The 24,871-nt window shown below is 43.9% G+C and overlaps 1 protein-coding gene across 11 annotated transcripts in view; it reads right to left on the minus strand.

Moving 5' to 3' along the window:
• Positions 1-24,871, minus strand: part of LOC121458699 (disks large-associated protein 1) — a 798,580-nt gene that overhangs the window by 307,547 nt on the left and 466,162 nt on the right. For 6 of the 11 annotated variants that reach the window (XM_041667976.1, XM_041667977.1, XM_041667979.1 and 3 more), the window contains one exon: positions 7,959-9,002. In XM_041667976.1, coding sequence (XP_041523910.1) covers positions 7,959-8,933 — 975 coding nt within the window. In that variant the 5' untranslated portion in view covers positions 8,934-9,002. Of the gene's footprint in view, positions 1-2,455; positions 2,849-2,916; positions 3,030-7,958; positions 9,003-24,871 lie in introns of those variants that run through there. The other 5 variants (XM_041667980.1, XM_041667985.1, XM_041667984.1 and 2 more) reach the window with 5 other exon arrangements.

A 24,871-nucleotide genomic window follows, 5' to 3' on the forward strand; every position in this document is an offset into this window, starting at 1 on the left:
GGTCTTCCCTGCCCACGTGGGTCATCTCCAGAAGAATTAAAAATGAGGAACTGGTCCCAGGAAACACAAGGGATATAGGATGCTTTCCTGCACACGGCTCTCTCCTTTACGTATTTTGATCATTTTAACAGTAATCAAATAGCTTCTATGCCATCATCTTTTAGTTACAAACAGAGAGGGCTCAGAGGCTGGAGGATCAGCTAACTTGAAATCATTCCAACTGGGAATCCTTCACTGAAAGAAAAGAAAGCACTTCCCTACTGTGACTTTAGTCTAAGAACAGAAACGAACACTTACATACGCAGAAGAATACAATGGCCCTCTGTGTTATGATGTCAGCCCTATGGCTGCTGCTGACCTGCTGGTGGGGGCCAGGAAAGACGGTCTTGGGAAACAGGGCAGTGAGTCCTATCAGCAAAGGTGTAGGTGCTTTCTTCCCTCTGAATCAAACTCTGGGTTTAACTTTTCAGATGAATAATACATGTTACAGCAAAGTCACATAACCCAATGCAAACTGTTGACAGTAACAAGTTTTACCTGAAAACACAGATTTCTCTTTCCCTCCACCAGACGTCCCTGGCTAAGGACATAAAACCCTTAGGTGGTATTTGTGGTTTCGAAACATATGAAATTGGAGATTTCTGTGTCGTAGACCCACATAAGATGGTATTTTCACATGAGTCAACCCTGCCTGAGCTCTGTGGTCCCGGACCCTAGCAACACACATTTTTCCAAAATGAGAAAAATGATACTGAGCTTAATTAATTGAAAGATTGATCTCACTTAACTTTAACTCACAATGATCAACTAAAAGACACTGAGCCAAAAATTGGAGAAAAACATAAACTAATTGCAAACCAAAGCCAGTATGGCAGTGCTACATAGATCCTTTTCTGACTAGCCCAACACACACACACACACACACACACACACACACACACACACACCTAGATCAAGAAACTGATATATTCTGCCAGTCACAATCACTGTTAAGTTCCATAATGCCATGATCTCAAATGTGCTGGAATTAAAGTTGAATTCCCAAAAGACATGGTGGACCTTGACTTCTCACCTTTGATTGTAACCCACTAAGTGATTCCCAAGAGAGAGAAGAAAAAGAGAAATCAAGTCCATGGCCACCGAGTGACCCCCGGCTGGATTTTTCTCTTTGACACTCTCCGAATCAATGTTGCCTCTTTAATTAGTAGGTTGCAATTCGGTGAGATAAGCAAATGTAAGCAGAAACCTCTGGCTGGGGCTCACCAGGGGCTTTCAAGCAGCTAACAGTGGTCTCAGAGCACTGAGCTGCAGACCAAGAATCACGAAGTTTCCTGTAAGAGCAACTTGTGATCCTCTCTCCTCGTGCCTGGGCTCCTGATTTCTCAGGGTGTCTTGCCGATTGTTTTCCTCTTCTTATTAGTCAGATAGAGGCCTTAGTGAGAGAACTGCCGAGAAACAGGGCAGAGGACAGAGGGCGGCAGAATTCCCGGGGTTCTGTGGGTGGTCAGGGCCCCCACATTCAAAGTTAGCATCGGACAGGAGTTGCCTCACCTTGTCTCCCAGTGGGAGAGGCATCTCTACTAAGATGAAAGATACAGAGGATGTATGAGACACATATAAAATGTATTCAAGGTCCTTGGCAATACCAATTAAAAATAAAGAAAACTATTAATTAATGTAGTTGATAAGGCTTTTAGACAAGACAGGCAATATTTCAGTTAGCAAAGTCATTAGCAGAATTGGCAGTTTTATAAAATTCATATGAAATAGTTAAAACTGAATTAGTATAATTTAAATTGTTTTAAGACAGGAGGAAAGAAAAGAAAAAAAAAACTCAGCCAAAAGAACCTAAAAAAAAAGCCTAAAAAACCAAAGCCAAAATTAAAAAACCTCCTACTGGACAAAGACGGCAACAGTCTTGAGATTGATTTGAAAAATAAGTGTACCTGCACTTTAAAATAAAGCCCGAGCTCACATTTGCTGGGAACACTTCCTTAAAGATCTCTGTGATATATCTCATGCAAACAACAGACAAGACAAAAACCAAAAACCACTCCAAAAACAAACAAAACCCCATCATCCAGAAATCTAAATTCTTAAATGGACCAGTAAGTGCTGAGAATTCTTGTTCAGAAAAACGATCGATGGCATTCGAATCCCTGGGCATTCAGCATCACCAGCTCCGTAACATGCACTTCAGGACCATGAGAAAGAGGATTTTAGGGAGCCTCTGCGCACAGTGACTTGTAGGCATCTGATGTCTTCACCTGATTTTTGCCATCAGTACATACATTAGCTTGTGAGCCCTCTCTGACACACGAGACATTGTTTATAGAGACGAAAGAGAATAACAGAACAACCAAACTATCGTACACTGCCCCCCTTTTTGCAAAAATCTCTTCCAAACCAACTACTCACATCCATCAAACACAGAGTAATAAAGAGTGACTTATACCCAAACCTGGCCAGTCCTTCCATTCCTGGAAACTTGCACACAGACGGAAGAAACCCACTCAGCCTTAAACAGGTCGATCATCTTGTTGCCTATAGCTTCATCTCTGAGAGCGCTGGCTTCCTCAGTCCCTGTCTGTGCTCTCTCGCTCCCTCTGTGTGTCTCTCTACTTCACGGGAGACGAGAGGGTTCCCTTCCCCTTTCCTGTTTCTGCTGCTGGATGAAGGACGAAAGCTGAATACACGATTCAAAGGGATTTTTTTCCCCTTCTTCTTAGGTGAACAGTTGGATATCTAAAAATCTTTCTCTTCTGAATGGCTTAACATGCCACTCACTCGACACAGAACATTTATATAAAGAGGCATAAACACAACCAAGAATTCTACTTAAAAAAAGAAAAGGAAAGGAAAAAGAAAACAACCCTCCTCCCAGCCTATTCTGTTCCCTTCACTATTAGCACTTACCCTGAGATGTGCCATCAATGCCCTATTCCAAATGTACAAAAGCCAACCACATCTCAGCTGAGAATTAAACAGTTTTAATGTCTTCCAATCCATGCTCCTGCTCCAAACCCTGATGCAGGCAGTCACTGGCAGCGGTACAATAGCTCTCCACAGCAGACATCTGATTCTTGACATTTAAAAATAACAATATTGGGGAAAGGGGGAGCTTTTTTTTTAATTAACTAAAACAGCTTGTGAGTGAGCACACAACACTCATTGAGTGTACTGATTGATTGGAATTGAGTGTATTGATTGATTGGAATTGAGTGTATTGATTGGAATGTACAGAGACTACAAGTGAATCCTTGACAGCCACCAGCCAGACACACACAGACCCCTCACCTCTTACACAGTCCTGGCAAGGAGCTGCGTTAAGTTCGCACTAAGTGAAACTCTCCAAAGACTTCTAGAAGGTATTTCAGTTCTGTTATTTAGCGAATACTTATTGATTAACATTAACTTGTGAATTAATTCATGAATTAATATTAATTAGTGAATACTAATTTAGTTTGAAATAAAATTAGGGATTTTGCTTTTCTTTCCACTGGCAGCCTAGTTTCCCGTTTATATTATTGTATGACATGGACACATTGCAGGTGGAAGGCACACATGAATTTGATGCAGACTAAGGCATACAATAAAACACACATTTACACCTGAAACGTTACAGAACTAGACAGACCTGGGGTCAGCTGTTGGCTGTCCTGTCTACTCTGAATTCTTTGTGCCTTAGTTTTGTCTATAAATTAAGGCAAAGAAGGAAGAAGGTGGGAGGGGAAGCAGAGGATGAAGGAGGGGGAGAGGAGGAAAGCAGAGGAAAAAGGAGGGGGAGAGGAGGGGAGTAGAGGAAGGAGGGGGGAGGAGGGAAGCAGAGGATGAAGGAGGGGGGAGGAGGGGCGCAGAGGAAGAAAGAGGGAGAGAGGAGGGGAGTAGAGGAAGGAGGGGAGAGGAGGGAAGCAGAGGATGAAGGAGGGGGAAGGAGGGGAGCAGAGGAAGAAGGAGGGAGGAGGGAAGCAGAGGAAGAAGGAGGGGAGAGGAGGGAAGCAGAGGAAGAAGGGGAAAGGAGGGAAGCAGAGGAAGAAGAAGGGGAGAGGAGGGGAGCAGAGGAAGAAGAAGGGGAAAGGAGGGAAGCAGAGGAAGAAGGAGGGGAGAGGAGGGAAGCAGAGGATGAAGGAGGGGGGAGAGGAGGGAAGCAAAGGAAGAAGGAGGGGGGAGGGAGGGAAGCAGAGGTAGAATGTGATCGAAGTTTGTTAGGCAAATGGATGAAACTATCATAATGGAAACCCATTTTTATATGAGAAAAAGTTCTGAAAATAGTTAAAGCAAATATAGTATTTTTCAAAGTTGCTTTGAGTATGGAGTGAGATTTTCTTGGTTTCTAACCCATAAAAGATATGAGGGAATTGGGCCTGGTGAACAGAAAGAATTCAGACTTCACAGGGAAAAGAATCAGTTCTGGCTCACCATATTGCTGTGTGCCCTTGGTCAAGTTATTCAACATAGTTTTCTAAGTCTATTTTTTCTCTGTGAAATGCCTTTAAAGTTTCAAAGAACAAATTAAATAACATTTGAGAAGCATCTGCTTTAGGCAAGCATTTATGAATCGAGAGACAGAGGCCTTCCAACTCTTGGAAATTGCTCTAATTAGGAGACTGAAATACTCAATTTATGAATTTAAAAATGAGTAGAGAGACTGCAGCCTCTGAGAACCAAGTGCCTGTTTCCTAGTAGATGAGAGAGGCTCCAGAATCTGAAGGATGGCTCCAGCAATGGCACCAGTTAGTGGCAAATTGGGAAGAGAGCCCAGTGTTCTTGGTTGCTCACTAGACTGGCGATGGTGATGTTAAGAATGAGGGTAACTCTGGTTTTATGTCACCTCCTACTGTATCATGACTAGAAGACAAAACAAAACAACTCTTTTTCTTTCTCCAAATTTGTTTCTAGGAAGAGCTTATCCATGAAATTATCCCACAAGAGCTGATGGGAGCTGGTGAAGCCTATTTTCTGAGAAGAGGATCCACAGGATGCCTGATTCTTTCTCCCTCCTTCTAGAAGCAAGAGAATTGTGGGAACTCGGGTCTCAGGAGGCACCTCCTACTCCCCCTCTCCTCGGGGATATCAGTTCTTCCCTCCCGTGTAAGAACATCCCAGCCTCAGCTGGGGCCGGAAGAGGCTGCAGTTCTCCATGTGGCTTCTTTACTAACATGGAAACACAGATCAACATTATGTTTTCAGCTTGAAGGCCTTGTACAGAATAGGAATGCAACAAATGTATCAATGCAGATTTCAGTGTATGTTCAAAAGGATAAACAAACATGTTTCAGGATTAAATCTTGTCCAAGGCATGAAAAAATATTAAATTTAAACAGTTTCAAGTTAAAAATAATAATAAAAAAGTTCCATTGTTCCAGGTGCAAGGTAAGGATGGGTTAGAGGGAGGTGCATATGAGATTTATTATAACTATTGTTTCTTGACTATATTATTACTAGCCTAAAGGTGGTAACCAATGTGAAGGTAGAGGTTTCTCATCACTGAAAGGTGAGGTCTGCTGATAGCACTCTATCAAATTCCTCACTGTGATTTTAAACTTTTCGTTCTGATGTTACTGCAGAACATTCACAATTATTATTTTGAAAACTCTCCTTCCTCACTTTCCTCCTTAGCTTTGGCCTGACGTAGGAATAAGCCCACGTTTCAGACCTACAGCCTCCAGGTCAAAGTCTCTCCCTATTTCAAAGCCTCAGTTTCTTCTTCTGTTGGTGGTTCCCTCTCGAAGACGGAACCCGCTCACCACAGCGTCTGCTCCACAGTGGCTCAGCAGTTGATACCCATCTTCCAACCATGGTACACTTTACCACTTTGGAGACTTTCACTTTACATAGGCGTAAGAAAGAAAGAAAAATGAATTTCAGGGAGGAAGAGCATAAACTATTGTACAAGCACATGTGAGAATTCTATTACTAACAACTGGATCTCTGGACAGCAGCCTTCTTAAGTCTATTTCTTACCTTTCTCATCTCCTTCCGTGACTTACAATAGCACAGACAGAACTGTCATTAGCGTCAGAGCCTTTTCATAGGAAACATGCCGATTTCTAGGGCACCCATACCTCCTGACTCAACCTTTTTTCAAGACTTTTTTTTTTTTTAAATCAGAGTACTTCATTTTCAATGCTGGATAAAATTTATGTGCTTACTGGACTGAGCCCCCAAAGTCCAGTTGAAGAGTGAGAATATGAGCAAAGAAGTCAAGATCATGATGGGTTCACCCACTGCAACAGTCTACCTGAGCTCATGGGAGCTCACCAACTCCAGCCAGACTGGGAAGAAACAAGCATAGGACCAAACTAGTCCCTCTGAATGTGGCTGACAGTTGCATTGCAGGGGCAGACTGAGGGGCCACTGGCAGTGGCACCAGGATTTATCCCTACTGCATGTACTGGCTTTTAGGAAACCTATTCTCTTTGATGGATACCTTGCTCAGCCTTGATATAATAGGGAGGGCCTTGAACCTTTCACAAAGCAATGTGCCTTCCCCTCTCTGAGGACTGGATGGGGTGGGATGGGAGGGTATGTGGAGGGAATGGGAGGAGGGGAGAGAGTGGGAACTTGGTTAGGTATGTATAATGAAAAAGGAATGTTTTTCTTTTTAATTTATGAGCTTGAGTAATTTCTACATCCTTGGCTTGCAGCCCTTATAATGGCCATTTTGGGAAGCGACTTGGGTTCCTGTCCCATTTCTGCCACATGCAACAGTGTAATGAACCCTTAAACCTTTATTTGAGTTCACTGTTTTTCTATGCTAAATACGTCACACGATCCTTTCAGCTTGAAAATTATTAACAGTTCTTTGCCTGTATCTATGTCTGTGCACCATGTGTGTGCTTGGGGCCTGCAGTGGCCAGAAGAGGGTGTCAGACCTTCTAAAACTGGAATTACAGATGGCAGCAAACCACTGTGTAGGCGCGGGGAATCCACAAGGTCCTTTCCAAGAGCAGTCAATGCTCTTAACCGCTGAGACATTTCTCTAGTTTCTTTTGATAGTTTATTTTTACACAGAACAACCAGACAGTAAACTAGGCAATCCCATCTTCAGTGGGAAATACTAACATCTCTAATACTAACGTGGTAGCTTCTTCTAAAGTTTGGGCATGGGCTCTGTCCTTGCTCAGGACTGCCAGCCTAGAATATTCTCCAGGCTCAGGATAGATGCTCTCAAAAAGGTTGTATTTAGCAGAAAGAGTTTAATGAGGGGAAAACGACCACCTTCTCACTGGAAGAACTTTTCCTTGTATTTCTTTGGAAGGAGAGAAAGGAGACAGCAATGGCATGGTGCTTTTAAGGCTGAGTAAAACCGGAAGGACAAGGAGAGCAGGGAAGGAAGCAACACAGATGCCCTGAAAGGGGGGCATGAGGGTCGTTATGTGGAGCCCTGTGTCTCAGAAAAAGCACCACTGGAGGGAGGACAGAGGGAAGAAAACTCCACCCGCCTGCACTGATATTTTTATCCAGGTGAATCTCGTTTAAGTAAACTGGAGGCAGAAGGGAAAGCGGAGCAGAGAGGAAAGGGAAGAGCTGGCCTGCCTTGGCGGCTGTGTGTGGGATTTACAGGCTGACACTAATTGTATTTTACTGCACTGATGTCACCTCTCCCCTGTTGTCCTGGGCTTCTACAGCTGTGCTTATCAGGTCCTCAAACTGCCTCCTCCTGCCTCGACCTCTGCAGAGCATCATCCTGGCTTTCTGTGGCTAAGAAGTGGGGCGGGCTTGGGATAATCACGGCAAAGAGGAAGATGTGTGCACACTACTTAATATCTTAAGGAACCTGGCGAAGCGGGTAGAATGTACTTCCTGGAATTTTCCAGATAGCTGCCATTAACCCAATACTGAAATGATAAATATTTTGATCGAGTTCATGCAGACAGTTCAGAATATAGCCAAGACTAGAACAAAGGCGCAAAGACCACATAACCGAGGCAGGAGCAATTTAACATTGATAGTACCTGTAGGTACTGGCAGGACCGTTCCTGTTGACAAGCTTCAGACTTCACCATGGCCTGGTCCATATTCACCGAGGCTTTCTGGTAAACCTCTCGGGCTCTGCTCACGGTGAGAGTGGAGGACCAGGCACTCTTCTTCAGAAGTGGGGCATCCAGACTGACTACCGGCAGGTTAGTACAGGAGCACTTGACATCATTGTTACTCCGGGAGGCCTTCACGGCCTGCTCGCTGATGGTGTTGTAGGCTTCCATGAAGTACTGCGAAGCGGAGCGGTCGGGGCACCTGCCCATGGTCATCACACCCGAGGGCGTGTGGTAGAGGCACATGTCCCCATCTAGGTTGTCATCTGAGCTCCACCAGCTGGGAGAGGTTGGAGAAGCGTTGGAGGCATTGGATCTGGCCTTGGACTCTGATCGTCTCTCCTTGCTCTTGCTACGCTTGCCATATCTCACAGTTTGCGACTCGTCGGGGCTGGCTTTGCCCCCATTGACGCTCCCTTTGGACGGCCCCTCCAGGGAATGCGACTTGGTGAAGAGCTTCTGGACCGAGTGGACCAGGTGGCGGATGCGGCCTGGGCTATCGCTGCGATGCTCCACAGCGGTGCGCTTGTACTGGAGCGTGTGGTAGCCATCCCGGCTGAGGGGCAGCTGCCTTTCAAATTGATCTAACAGGTTGGCTGGGATGCGATTGGCCTTGGTGGCCAGTGTGCGTGGCACCAGGGCACTCTCGTCCTTCAGCTCCTGTTGCGAGGTGTAGTGCCTGCGTGGGAACGTGCTGCTGGCCAGCGGGTCGCTGAAGGGCCCCACACACTCGGCCTGGAAGGAATTCCGCTGGGTGTAGTAAGGATGGTCCGCTGGGTGGTGGTCCACGGGGCTCAGCAAGTAGGGCTTGTGGTCCGAGTGGTGCGACAGTGAGTCACAGGCCGACTCGCAGGTGATCCCGTGGTGGTGGCTGCGGCTACCCGATAACCCTTTCATTGCTGACCGGAAGCAATCGCAGGGCTCATGGGAACCCCGTTAAGTTCCAGACCCGTCTTGGGAAAAAACCTGAGGGAGGAAGAGCGGGACACGGAGTTAGCGCTTTTTTGGTATAGGTATACTGTTCTTTCTGTGGCTACACACTCCTGCTGGGTTTCTGAGGAACTCAGGGCTGTTCCTAAAAGCGGCTTTCATGCATTATTGGAAAATTTTCTCTCACCTTTGTAAGGGCGGGAGGAACTCAGGGACAAGGAAACTATTAAATGCAACCTTACTGTTGCTTTGTGTTCTGAGACAGCCTAGGCTGGAGTGCTCCATCCTGCCTCAGCTGGAGAGATGGATCACTGCCATACCGGGCTGAAATTGTTTCCAAGTTCTTTGACACAGTAACTGTTTTTCCTTTATGAGCCCAGTAGCGCAATGTATCTTTCCCCTGCTTTTCTTCTTTCCTTCTTTACAAGACTTGAAAAAGATATTCTATTATGTTTAGATGTGGGAGTACATATATAGGCATGTGTTGATGCCAGTTGAAACCAGAAATTTGGCATCCTCTGGATGGTAAGATACAGGTGGTTGGGAGCTGCCTAAAATCAAACCTGGGGATTTTACTAAGCAGCACTTAGCCTCTGGCCCCAACTCTTTACAGGTTAGTTACAAATGTAGAGCATCCAAAGGGCTGGGTTTATGTGCAAAGCCCTTCCTGGCACCCATAGCAGAGAGATGTTATGGTCTTGTGATTTTGTGACATCTCATATGTACTTTCCAGAAATCACAGTATTGTTTGCTTCTGTCTCTCCCAGCTAAAGTTCCTTGCAGCCTGGCTTAATGCTTCCTCCCTTGTATATCTTCCTGTTATCAACAAACTATTACTACAGGCACAAAGAAAGCATTCTGTAAGTGGGACTAAAAAAGACAAGATGAACAAAAGAAGCCTGTAGCAATTAAACCATGAGGATATAACTTTGTGTCATTCTGTCGGCCATCACTTTCTGTTTGAAATTCTGTAGGGATAAATCTAGTACCCAAACATATCAAGGTTAAATACAACTATGTATTTATGTATTAATAAAATTAATGTTAAATACAAGCCCACATATTAATCAGCTACAGACAGGAAGACCAATAGCCTGGAGAAACAGGGAAATTTGTCCATGTATTTCTGTTCTCAGATCTAAGCGTCCTGTAAACAGAGTAAGTAAGAAAATGCATTGACTGAGTCTCAAGTCATGCCTTCTGGTTGCCATGGTTTGGATCCTAAAGAGCCCTCAAAGGACGGTGTGTTGAGGGCTTGGCTGGTAGCCTGCAGTGTCATTGGTGGGTCATGGATATTTTGGTAGATGGAGGCAGTGTGGCCATTGGGAGATGCTGTGAACTAGGCTCCTTTTAGCTCTTGCTCTTTCTAATTCCTGGATGCTGTGGGGTAAATAGGCTTCCTCCAACATACATTTCTGCCATGGTGTGTTTCTCCGTCACAGGTCCCAACCGACAGGGTGAAGTGAGCTAGCACATCACCTCTCCAAGACCACGAGCCCAAACAAATCCTTTCTTTAAGTTGATTTTCTTGGTTGCTTTGCCTCAGTGGAGGAGGGCTAACTGGTTTAGTTTTTTTTTTTTTCCTAAATGTTCACAAGGAAAGCAGAATGACAAGAGGTTGAGAGGCTCTTGGCCCCAAGGATCTGAATAGAAGACTCTGGACCTCATGATCTACGTACTCTGCAAGAGACTTAGTCCCTACTGTTCGTGCAGTGGGAGCTCACACTGAGTTTGTATCTGAGCTCAGGTTGTCCCAAGCTCTGGAAACAGTCTGTGGCTCCAGCAGGGAACTTGATTTTCCTCTGACTTTAACACAGTGTGCTCTTCAGGACCTGGATGGGGTCATCCTGACAGTCTGCTTAAAACCTTTTGTTTTTCTCAAGCTTCCTACAGTACAAAGATTGTCATTTTAAGCATTGTTCTGGAAAGCGAATTCAAAAATGTCATTTCCCATTTTCACCAACGGCAAGACAAACGGCTGGTGAGCATACGGGGTAGGCTGAAGACAAACGGCTGGTGAGCATACAGGGTAGGCTGAAATGCATGTGCCTGGCCTCATGAAGAAAGACAAGGACTTTAGGGAGGCCAAAGCTTGCCTTTTCCAGAGGACACATGGAATTTGTGAGCTCATGACAATGCGGATGTTTTTATGCCCCCCGAAGCCCCCTGAAGCTCCTCACTCTCTCTATATCCCCCGAAGCTCCTCAATCCCTCTCTTTTCCCCTGTCTTTTGCTGCTCAGGATTGTACCTGGTGCCTTGAACAGGTTAGGTAAGTAATCTCTCCCATTTCATGGCTTAACAGTTCAAAACTACTGATGGGAAATTTTAACCACTGGTCTTTTGAAATTGGTTAGTCTACTGAGTGAGGACAGCGGAGACTCAGTTCGTCTATCTAGTCTCAAGCACAGTGTAAATACTTAATCATTGATAATGAATGCATGCAGAATTTTCCCGGAGGGTCCATACTGTGATCCAAGTAACTTCTGCTGACAATGTGACAACATGGCCATACAGGGAACACTGGGGGAGTATTCCCCTGGCATGAAGGAATCAGCGGGTTCAGCGAGGCAGAAGATGGCTGTTGAGTCATACTCCCGCACCTCTTACATTTCCACTTCTGTCTCATCATGGACCCTGACTTCTACCTGCCTGGAAGTTAAAGTCTGGGAACTTTGTCTGGCCCAAAGGATATCCACACAAAGATGGTATGTCTGGAGGAGGGAGAGAGAGAGCGCACGCTCAAAAGACACAGAAAGGCATTTAAGATTTATAATAGACGCGGACCAGGAAAAGCCTATGAATAAAATCTCCCCCCCCCCGGAGAGATCCTAATAAAAAGGGAAACCCCAGGACAGCCCTTTTATGAACCTGAGATGGAAGCAGCAGACTACAGCAGGAAAGGATCTGGAGTGGGTAAATTTACATCTTTTTTTAAAATTATACTTTTTTAAGATTTTATTTATTTATTATGTATACAACATTCTGCCTCCATGTATGCCCGCACGCCAGAGGAGGGTGCCAGATCTCATTACAGATGGTTGTGAGCCACCATGTGGTTGCTGGGAATTGAACTCAGAACCTTTGGAAGAGCAGCCAGTGCTCTTAACCACAGAGCCATCTCTCCAGCCCTTAAATTTACATCTTTAGCAAAGCTATGGTGCAAACTGACTTCTGAGAAACCTCTCTATTAGCCATGGTTTTGTTCTTTCAGATATGGACCCAACAGGAAGAAAGCTAAGGAAACACCTAGGTGGCGGAGTGCTTGCTGAGCATGGGAGAGAATTTGGGTTCAGTCTCCAGTGCTGTGGTAAATAAATAAATGTAAGCAAACAAGCTAAAGAGGGGACAGTCCTGGAGGCCTATATGCATATATGCATTTTAGGACTATACTGAATTGTTTCTCGACATACAAGGTAACTGAGACGGGGCTTCAAGCGTGTCTTCTGAAGCAGCTGAGTCTTGGGTAGATATTTTGTACTAAATCATATGTGACATTGGTAAGATCAGAAAACAAGGATTTGCTCTAACTTGTACAGTATTATTTCTATCAGGTATTCAATGATCATCTTAATACATGAGCAACATTTTATGGGATATAGTAGTACCTGAGGGCAGGCAGAAAAAAATGTAGAGTCCCTTTATGACCATCAATGGTGAATTACACTGCATGATGTACGCAATGATAATTTATGTAAATTAAACATATACAGTATGGTATTACTTTAAGTGGGCTATTTTCATCACAGTGACAAGTACCTAAATCTTCCAAGTGGCTGAATATAGTCTCTCACTTTTTTCTTCTTACTGCTTGTGAAGGGACACTGAACTTGTCATTTTCCTCCATGTCAGGGGATTCCTATGGGCCTTGATCCTCACAGGGCCACATATCAGATGTCCTACATATCAGATATTTACATTACGAGTCACAGCAGTAATAAAATTACAGTTATGAGGTGGCAATGAAATAATTTTATGGTGGGGTCACCACAACAGGAGGAACCTGTATTAAAGGGTCACAGCATCAGGAAGGTTGAGAAACTCAGCTCTATGCCATGGTAAATGAAGTCATAATATTGGCGCTGTACTATCATAAATGTTTGTTTTTTTTCCTGGTTAAGGTAAAAAAAGATTGTCAGCTTGGCTCTTTCTGTAGAAGATCTCACACTGCCTTTTATCCTCTTTTCATTTTTAAAAGGAAAGTTGATCAATTTGTGGTTAGAAATCACAGCAGCACACTTGGCCACTTCCTGTTGAGCAAGACAGATGACGTCACATGCTAATGTCAATGACCATGGATAGATAATTGTGGCCGATACCTACCATGGAGATCTTGAGTTCTCTTTCCTCATGCTTCATACCCTCCTTTTTCTAGCACACCTCTCTCCATGACTCCTGTTTATTGCCCTCCTAATTGATGTTTCTAAGTGGCATCTGTGGACAGCACTATCTCCCACCCATGGTGTGGCCAACAGCATCAGTATAAAGCATTAGCGGAGCACTGCTCATGTGCAAAATCTAGGGCTTGCTGCTGCAAACATGACCAAATGCACACAGAGAATCCTTACTGAAGGGGTTATGATTTTCTCAGAAAAATATGACTGAGGCATGAGAAAAACCTCACTGACGAGTCTCCTCATTTAATACAGTCTTCAAGAAGGAAGTTGCGAGTAGTTGAATTAGGTTTCAATGGGCAGTAACAATTTCTAAAAATAGAAAGGGGGAACTGGCTCTTTTGCCCTTCTCTCTGAGCAAGGCTGTGGACTGTGGTCAACACGTCTCTGGGAATGTTTCTATGGCTACAGTGATTGCATCTGATTCTTTCTTTCATCAAAATTATTCTTTGTTGTTCTCTAGGTTCAATTTTGCCATCAGATCGCGTGTCCTGTTGCCTGCTCTGGAGAATTTGCGGCTCTACTGGTGACGGTGAGATGAGCTGACTGTGGCAGGCACATTGTTTTTACTGAGTCCCTGCACCCGGTGCAGGATGGACACACAGAAAATGACTGATGCCAGAGCAGTTAAGCACGCAAAGGAAAATCTCTAGGTAGGTAATGTGCAAGACCCAACGCAACACACAAACCAACCACACATCAGAAGATGCCGACAGGGGAAGATAGCCCCAAAGCAGATAAAAGCAGGCGATTCCTTATTTCCTCCGTTTCGTTTTGATTTCTGTGCACGTCTTTATTTAGAGCTCCTCCTGTTGGATTTTATTTACATGCAGAGAAGCATCAGCCAAAGGCCTCTGGTCGCCTTCCTCGGGGAGCGTTGGTAGGCAAGCAATCACAAACTGTGTCACCAACAATGTGGGGGAGCTCCTGCCCAGAGTGTCATGCTCTGGCTGAGGAAGGCAATGGGGCAAGGCAATCTTTATAGATTCTTCCGGGGTCAAACTACCTTTCTGGCTTTGCGCCATCTGCCTGTGACTTTCTCATGCCAGATTATCACATTGAAATAAGAAGAGATAAAAGATTCTCTTATCAAAAGAGAACAACCTAGCCCTTGAATAATGACCACACGTCCCAGTGTCCCTTGTTGAGTAGAGCTGACGAATTCTGACTAATGGAATATAATTAGAAATGGCACGTGCAATTTCTGGAAAAGATCTCAAAGGTGAAGTTCTCTTTTCCCTGCCTCTGGCTGGAATGCAGATCCAAGGGCTGGTGAAGCGGTGATCTCACACCACAATATAAACACTGTGTATTGAACATGGTGGAACACAAAAAAATAAAAGATGTCCTCACCACGGTGGAGTGCCATGTCACCTAGTATCTTGTTCCTGTGAGAGGAAACAGACTTGTGTTTGGTTTGCAGCTCTGTTCTGCTTCCTTGAGAACCAGTTTCTGGATGAGATGGAGCAGCTGAGGCCCAGTCGCAGAGGCCATGAAAGCAGCTATGTCATGATGGAGAACCACACCTTGAGGTGGGGGCACTCCACTTTGAAATTTAAGAAAGCTAGTGGCGTGGCATGATTGTAGGCATCCAAAAGATGTCTGTGCTTGTTCCCAGGGAATAAATTGAGGTAAGTTTAACAAGATGGTCCAAGGGAGCAATTATTTCACGAGAGAAGAAAGAAGGGAGGGGAAGGAACAGCCTAAAGGAGCATGGTGATGTACTGACTAACTGGGTGCTTCCCCAATTTCTGCTCTCTCAGCCAAATAGGGATGTTCCAATCACAGCCTGAACACATCCCACACCTTTTCTAGAAAGAACAAAATACCCGAGGTGGAGGATCCAGCTTTCTCTAGCATTTTTTTTTTTAAATTTACTTAAAATAAAACCCGGTTCAATGGGCAGCCTCCTAACCTGTGAAGTAAAGAAACTCCCCTTTTAAATCAGTACCCTGCCTAATGTCTTTCATTATAGTAACAAAGAGGAATGGGTCACTTAAAGGCACACAGACATTAGTGGGGTACCTCGGAGTGCACACCGTGCGAAATACTCCAATTATATTATTCAAAGCGCAATGCTGAGCAGCTCTGTACATACAGAGTGTACTTTGGCTTTTCGTTACCATTAATTGCCATCCTGATCCCCTGCGGTTTGATTTTGTGAATACCTCTTTGAATCAGGGGCATTTCTCTCTCGAAAAGATTTGCTATTGTATAAGAGAACAAAACAAACAACCGAAGCCTTCTCCAATTTAGTCACAGTAGGCACCGAATCACAGTAGCCTCCCAAAGCTTGCAAAAGGCGGTGTTGTACCAACCAGCTTTCGAGACTCAAACGGAGGGGACGTCCTGGAGAAAGGCCGGGGGAGGGGGGCATCGTTAATACCACTATGGGCTTGGTGCTGTTTGGGCAAAGCATCACAGAGACTGGTAGAAGATTTTTATGTGATATGCCACATTTCTTTGGCTAGATGGAGGGAATGGTGGCTGTCTTCACTGTGAGGAAACCAGGGCGTATACTTCCTGTGTGTCCACTGTTTTCTGTTTCCGCTGTCTCTCCAGAGGATTCAGGGAAGCCCCGAGAGTGAGGCAGGAGAGTGTGATCACCTTGATCACCAGCGGTCAACAAATGTTCTTCCCAGAGATACTGAAGGGAAAGGAACACCTTATCTTCTGGGGTGCAGCTGTTTCCAAATATTGACAGGGGAGACTAAAAAACCATCAGCATCTACTAAAAAAGTTGAGAAAAACTTGCGAGCTACCGTTTAATCGAGAACAAAGAACAGTGACGGATTAGCACTGTTTTGTGGGATACAAGCCAGCTGTGATGGAAGATGGGAAGGCTGCAAAACAATGACAGCTAAAGCAACGCAACAATGCAACTTGGGAAAAGCGGTGGAAAATAACCTCTGATAATAACGCAGTTATTTTTGTCTGTATTTCTCATAACTAGCTAAAGAGTCTGGCGAGCATGTTCTGGCATATTCTAGACAAGCTACTTCACAGTTAGAACACACACACATACACACACACATGCACGCATACCCACCCACCCTCTGAATCATGTTTTCTTTTATAATTTCTTCTCTTAAAAGCAATTGCTTCCCTTCCAGAGCTTGTAACGCAATTCTACTCTCCTGAGTTCTGAGGCCTCGGAGTGCCTGCACGGAGGTCCTTTTGTGATAGTCATTCAGTCAGCAGCTGCACTTGGGAATTTTCTGCTACCCACAGCATCTGCTGAGGACACCCTGGCTGGGTCTGTTGAGGCAATCACCATGTTTCTCAAGCTGACTGGGCAGTTTGAAAACCAAACTCAAGGACATTTGTGCAGAGGCTTAATTGAGCGAGCCAGATGTTTCCTCTAGAGAGTCAAATGGAAATATTCCACAGTCAGTGGATCTTTGTGAGCACAGCCAAGGTCAAGGAAAGGAGCATCTACATGGATGCCACAGGATGGCAGAGTTATCTGCTATTTAACCTACGAGATAGCGAGGTCACTTGATCTGCAGAAGGAGAGAGTATAAAGAGAGGAATAAGTCTAGAATCTATGTAGCCATGGGAATAAATAAAACAAAAAATGTCTCCCAAATCTCTTGGATCTAGGTAGTCAGTTTCCTGCCCAGTGTGACTGAGAACTTGTAGTAGTTTGTGGCAGAAACATGGTAGCCCATAAAAGCTTATACACACGCATAAAGGGAACCCTTCTTCAAAGTTGGGGTAACTACTAGCATACCAGAACCACTGTCAATGATCTGTGCCCAAGTGGGCACCATGTGAGTCCTCAGACTCAGTTCCCTTGGGATTGGCTAAGGTGTCTTCATATGGCTTCACACAACCCATTTATCGAGCATGATACATTATGAACACTCATTCAGATTTCATATCCGCTCATGGAAAAAGCCCATGAGTGGCCTCCCTCTGTGGCAAGGAGATGGTCAGAGCTGTGTAGGAGATGAGAAGAGCCGCCATTCTCAGCATCTGACAGATTCACTTTCTTTTGGTGAGTCTGGCTTTCCTGGCTTCTACAGTGGTTAGTTAGTGGTGCCCAGACTTTGGCCTACTGAAACGCCTTTTCTGCCTTCTGTTTCATCGTCAGCTCATTTTCAAAGTGCTCCACTTTCAACCCCAGCTTTTTTTCACTCTTCTCACCTTGGCATCCATTTTTTTCCTTGAGGATTGTATATCCAATCTTAACTTTTCAAAAAAACCCCAAATTTATCTCCACTAAACAGTCTAGAAACATGGTTGTGGGTAAAGAAGGTTTTGTATCTGGATTAAACTTCCAGGATCCAAATTTTGACAGACAGAAGTAGCCATTGAGGCTGCAGCCCATGTGTTCATATGTCCTTCCAGTGTCCTGGCATGGAACCGCATCAAGTAAACACACAAATCAAAGTATTTATTAAAAAAAACTATTATTTGCCTAATGTGCGCTAGTCACTCTGAAATGAATTGAGGTTCTTCACACTGCACTTCCAACTTCCCCTCTTCCATTTTTTCCTCATATTTCTTTATGCCTATGCTTCCTGTCTCTGCCAGTTCTCGTGATGGCTTCTTCTATTTCCTCATTGCTTCCTGTCTCTGCCAGCTCTCGTGATGGCTTCTTCTATTTCCTCATTGCTTCCTGTCTCTACCAGCTCTCGTGATGGCTTCATCTATTTCCTCATTGCTTCCTGTCTCTGCCAGTTTTCGTGATGGCTTCTCCTATTTCCTCATTACTTCCTGTCTCTGCCAGTTTTCGTGATGGCTTCTCCTATTTCCTCATTGCTTCCTGTCTCTGCCAGCTCTCGTGATGGCTTCTTCTATTTCCTCATTGCTTCCTGTCTCTGTCAGCTCTCGTGATGGCTTCTCCTATTTCCTCATTACTTCCTGTCTCTGCCAGTTTTCGTGATGGCTTCTCCTATTTCCTCACCGCTTCCTGTCTCTACCAGTTCTCGCGATGGCTTCATCTATTTCCTCATAGCTTTCCTCTTCTCTAGTCTTGGCCCAGGAGACACAGCAGGTCAAGCATCCTGTCATCTCCTCTGCTCTATGATGCACTTCACTGGTTCTGGACAATATAAATCAAAGACAGATGTCATCATCTTTTTTGTCCTTCGACTCAAGCTGCCAAACATCCCTGGGGGGAGAGCTAGTACCAAATCTTAATGTCAATGCCTATTAGGAATACTACCCCAAGTATTCTGTTACAGATACTCATTCGTCATTTGTGAGGACTTGGTTGGAAAAAGAACTAATATAAGCTAAGTGAGTGAAAAGAATGGGATCTGTGCCTATAGTAATCATCTACCAAACAAACATTCTGAACTATCTATGAGCACATTCTGAACACTTTAAATATATGCTATTACGGTTCATTATTAAATAATCCTATGTGGTAGGAATTCTAGAACTCCATACCTACCCAAGGAGGGTATATCCTAAGACTCCTAATAGATATCTGGAATCTTTGACAGTATTGAACTTTGGATAGGCTGTGGTTTGCCCCATAATACTTGTATTTAAGTTTAACTTAAAGACTAGGAACAATATGAAACTAACAGCCATAAAATACTGTAGTTATTAGTAACTTCAGCATATGATTCTTTTTCCTTTCATTATTATGTCAATAACTTCCGTCTTTTCACCTAGAAACACTTAACTCCTTCTCGTTGGCAAATCTAGGTCGCCAGCATTTCTACTCTTTTTCTTTGTGGAATTATTAAAAGATAAAATAAAGATTACTGTTGCTGGGATAACTCAAGACCTAATCTGACATCTGAGGCAGTTATTGCATAGCCTGCAATCAGGGAGTGTATACGATATGGACACACGGGATGGAAGGGTGACTCACACACTAGGTAGGATGAAGCAGGCAAGAAATTTCAGCATATCACTCAAGAAAGCAAATAGGATTTAAAACTCATGAATTGTTTGTTTCTGAGAACTTCACTCAGTATTTCATGCAGTTGAGTGTGGATTAACCGAAAATGTGAAAAGTTAAACTCTGTGTACGGGGTGGTTATCATGTTCTTTGGATAAAGAAATCGACTTTCAAAAATTAAATGACTTACCCCAAGATCTTTAATTAGTAAGTTTTGAATACTTTCAACTAGTATGTTATGGTAACTATTCTTACCACTTTTAACACAGGCACACACATACAAAACACAGACACACATACAGATACACAGAGAGAGATACACAATCACACAGACACACATAAAGACACATACAGACACAGAGATACAGAGACAGAGACACATACAGACACACATAGACACACACAAACATACAGACATAAACACAGAGAGACACAGACACACATAGGCACCCAAACACACAGAGACACAGATACACTCACACCAACACAGAGATACAGAGACAGAGAGAGACACACACAAACTCAGAGAGACACAGAAACAGATACACACACAGAGACACAAACACAGACAGAACAAAGGCTCAGACACAGAGAGACACACACACACACACAGTTTTTGGTAATGCTAACAGCAGGCTTATACTATATTATTCACTATTTGGTTATCCTATTTTTAAACTTTTAATTGCTCCCCCATACCCACAGGGTATACCATCAGTCTTTCAGTATGGCCCACAGTGGACAGCTCCATTATCTGCAGACAGTCCCCCAGACAGCTCTATCTCCTGCGCCCTCAGCCCTTCTTCCGCTCCGGCAAGGCTGCACTCCTCCCCAGACGCCACGCTGGGCTCTCTGGTGCATGCCTCTGCAATGCTCTCTTTCACTCGTCAAGCAAATGCTCATTCCTTCTTCCAAGTAGGTACAGATATAGCCTCCCCCTGAAACATTACTCGGCTGAAGGAAACATGGAAATGATAGGCCTTATCTAATTCATCATTTAGTTGAAAAAAATAAATCGCATAGAGGTGGCAATCACAGGATAATACAAGCCAGAATCTAATCAAGCACTGAATCGCGCGGTACGTGCGGCACATGTAATGTGGTAAGTGTAACGCTTCTGGCAAGGAGAAGTCTGGAAGATGCGGAAGCTACGGAGGACCAAGACATCTCAATCTAGAAAGCCAGAGCAGTGCATGCTGCAGAGAGGAGCATCTTAGGGCAGTGTGGTTCTTTCTCTGGGTTTTAAAATCTCATCGCTTCATATTTCGTGTGGCTTTGTTGGTTTTCTATTTTAGAGACAAGTTCTCACTCTGTAGCCATAGGCCCGACTGGCTGGAACTTGCTGTGTTGACTGGACTGGCTTCGAATTTTTGGTGATCCTCATGTCTTTGCTTCCTGCTGCTGGGATCTGAGGCATCCTTTAGAGGAACTACTCTGCCTGGCTCCTCTGAAGTTTTTAGTTTTCCCGTTAGTACCACCAATAAGTTGGCCAGAGCCTCTGAGGCCCACAAACCTGACATCACTGGGCCCTTGTGCTGGGCTCCTTTCTCGGAACTGCTCTTGGATGTTAAGTGGCTGCTCTCCATAATAAACCTTCCCCAAACAGTTTCGCTTCCGACAGGGGGCTTTGTTTTCTGTAGGGTTGTCACGTACCCCAACAAAGACTGACTTGAACGAGGTGCATGGGGGGTCCTGGGCAGGTTTTTAGCATTAGCAGATCTGTGTTCTCAGCACCTGCCTTTCAGCTTGGAGATAGCTTGTAAGACAAGGGCAATTCTAGATCAGCTATAGTGGGCTCCTCCAGCCTGAATACCATGAAGGTTATTGGGAAATTTATGGAAATATAGCAGTGGTTCTATTATTTTTCTACTTGTAGTCTAACGGCATGGCATTTCCTTAAGCTCTTCTTGTTACTCCATTTTATAATACACACACTCTTACAAGTCACACAGGCCTTCATGGAAATGCAGTACACTGGAGCAGCACATCCGTGCCCAGATATCTGTGTGTTTTTAACATGAATCTATGTCTTCCCCACTCAGGACACCACATTTGAATGTAACAGAGGTGTGCATAAGAATCTGATAGCAGACCTGTTAAGACCCAGCTTGCTGGGACCCACTCTCACGGGTTATGGGGTGGCTCCCAAGAACTCACAACTCTATGGCAAAGTTCGTACTGATCCCATAACCACATGATAAGGACTGGGGGATGTAACGATTGGGTCTGTGAAGCATTTGTTGAATACAATACACAGCACTGACGTGTACCTTCTGTTATCTTACTGGATACTATGTCGCCTTGCATCAGGCTCTAGGAATATCTGCTATAAATTATTTCCCTACATGCACCTCTGTAGGACTTGCAGTTGTATCAGGCCTGGGAGTGCCTCACCGATGCACCTGTTAGAGTTCTATAGGTAAGCCCCACCCCAAATATTGCATGCACTCAGCAAGCATTATCCAAACACATCATTAGGAGTCTCTTGCCTGCGAAACACTTTTTCCTTGTAAGTTGCGCTAATTTACAAATAAAAACAGCAGCAGCAGCATTCTAGAAACAGGGTTTTTTTCTGTACAGGTGCCACAGAAAGCTGAGGGATGGTGCTAATTGTCGAGTAACGAGCGACAGCTGATGAAGATGGCTAGTGCCTTCTTTGCTCTCCCATCCATCCACACACAGCCGCTGCAGCTGCCTGGAGGAGGCTCCATTCATCCTTTGCTAGCCTCCTCAGCAGTAAATCTCTCTCCAGTTACAATAGCAGTAATTGAGGAAACCGCTGCAGAAAATTTTCTGTTCATCTCTGAAGACAGGGGCCTTTGGGGTCAAACCTGGCTAGTTCTAGGACAGTTCTAGGGGAACCAATGCAGCATCTCACCCCAGAGGGTCCTATGCCCATGTGGTGCAGGTACATGCAACTCAGACACTGAATATAAAGTATGTATGTATGTATGTATGTATGTATCTATCTATCTATCTATCATCTATCTATGTATCTATGTATCTATCTATCATCTATCTATGTATCTATCTATGTATCTATCTATCTATCATCTATCTATGTATCTATGTATCTATCTATCTATCTATCATCTATCTATGTATCTATCTATCTATGTATCTATCTATCATCTATCTATCTATCTATCTATGTATCTAGCTATCTATCATCTATCATCTATCTATGTATCTATCATCTATCTATGTATCTATCATCTATCTATGTATCTATCTATCATCTATCTATGTATCTATCTATGTATCTATCTATCTATCTATCATCTATCTATCTACTATCTATCTATCATCTACTTATTGTTGCGGGAGGTCCTCCCACTCCTCCAGCCTATCACCGCTGAGGTACCAGCCCACTGGGGCATGGTTTCTCTCCCTTTAAAACAGCGGCCACTTCCCTCTCCGCGCTCTTCACTTCCTGCTCCGCCTGCGACTAGACTCCTTTCCTGGTTGCGTAGAGGGCTGTTGCCTGGGACAGTGATCTGTAAGTTTTTTCCCCTTTAAATAAATACCACCCTAATAATCATAACCCCGAATTGGTGTGGCATTGTTTGTGACTTACGCCTTCATTTTGGCGCCCAACATTTGGTTTTAGAACCTCTCCTTTCCCCACTCGCAGCCGCGAGTTCGGCTTGGCGGCCCCAAGTTCGGCTTGGCGGCTGCGGGCTTGGTGGGTGCAAGTTCAGCTTGGCGGCCGCGGGCTTGGCGGGCTCTAGTTCGGCTTGGCGGGAGCCCTCCCCTTCCACAGCCGCCAGCGGCCTTGGACTCCCCACGTGGATTTAAACTCCACAGGCCCGCGTAGTCTCTGGCCGCGTGGTTTGCTCTTTTCTGAGTCATTTTTAAATCTCCCTTGCAAGTACAGCTCTTAAGTGGCACGAACCAGAGCACGTGGTTGCTGAAAGCTGCAACCCCTCAGGGTGACTTGTTCCGTCTCAGGAATTGATTTAATTAGATTTATTTTGTTGAGAAACTTGCATTTTCCAGTTTTTAACATCTACTAAGGCACTGAAACAGGACCATGTTTTCACCGCGACTCTGCAACAGCGCCACCTGCTGGATAATAGGTAATATTGCAGTTTTTGTTTCTAACGCAAATTTTACTGCTTTGTTTTCACTAATACAATGGATTAGTAAATTTATATTTACTAATACAATGAATTACATCATACAAGGTTTATATGATTATGGGGATACCTTAATTTGCTTGTTACTAGCCTTCAGTTTTCTTTTCCATATTCTATCATTAAGGAAGAATATGGCACTCCTAAGAATGATAGAATCTTTACGAACTAATAATGAACAACTAATTGACAGGATTAAAATTATTGAAAATCAGAGGTTATCTGAACAAGTGGATACTATGACAGACAAAATTGATTCCATATCCAAGGGTATTAGAAAGTTACCTGAAAGGGTTCAGGCTGTTGAATTTGACGTTCAGACTTTATCACAAAGTTTTGATAAGGTAACAGACAGAATGTACCTCCAAGATGGGAATCTACATGATATACAAGAAAAGTTTAAGGAGGACATGTTATCTTTGAAGGAAAAAATTAAAGCTTTGGAATCACAGGTGCAGAATGGGGACCAAAAAATTGATACCTCAGTGAAATCACTGGAAATATATACAGGTCAGGAGATTCAGGATTTAAGAGAGACAATGATAAAAAGATTTGAAAAGATTGGGGAAATTATTGCAGCTGGTGAACAGAGTAAGGAGGCACAAGGACAGGATACAAGGCCTCCACCAGCTATTAGAACTGGCTTACCCAGGGTTCTAGCGACATACCCTATACTTAATTCTGAAAAAGCATCAACTTCTAAAGGCTCAAAGGGAGTCAGAGAAGCTAGATGGACGCCAATAGCAATGAATGATCTGAAAGAAATTAAGCAAGCTGTTGTTAATTTTGGCTTGCACAATGCATATGTAAAGGAAATGATAAGGACTTGGGCTTCTAATGCTAGAGCTACTCCCCATGATTTCCATCAGTTAGTGTCTGCAGTTTTAGATAATGGACCTTCCTTGATGTTCGGAATTTATTTCAGAGAAGAATCCAAACATATGGAACAGCAAGGAAGAGCAAAAGGTATTGAGGTTTCCCAAGATCAAATTCTTGGTGCAGGAGAATATGCTGATCCACAGGTCCAAGCTCTTTATGACGATGAAGTACTGTGTCTATGTCACCAAGCAGCTTTAAATGCTTGGAATAGGATACAAGATCCAGCAAAAAGGGTTGAATCATATACCAGAATTAGGCAGGGACAGAGAGAACCCTTTATTGACTTTTTGCAAAGATTAATTAAGGCTCTGGACATAGGGGTAACAGACCCAGAAGCTAGACGAATACTTCTTGAATCTCTAGCTTTTGAGAATGCAAACATAGAATGCAAAAAGATAATTGGGCCTTTAAAGTCTAGATCAGCACCTATGGATGAATGGATTCAGCATACGATGAATGTTGAGACGTTTAGCTATAATGATGAATCTTGGGTAGGAGAAGCGATTTCCAAAGCAATGAGGAGACATCAAACTGCCAGGTGTTTTAATTGTGGTAAATTAGGACATTTGCAAAGGAATTGCAGGCAAAGAATTTCTAGGAATAATATCTCTTCTGGGAATGACAAAAATAGGAGA

This window comes from Microtus oregoni, unplaced genomic scaffold, assembly GCF_018167655.1.
Source record: "Microtus oregoni isolate MIOR12 unplaced genomic scaffold, Mior012 000018F_ref0000195, whole genome shotgun sequence".
NCBI classification, from domain to species: domain Eukaryota; kingdom Metazoa; phylum Chordata; class Mammalia; order Rodentia; family Cricetidae; genus Microtus; species Microtus oregoni.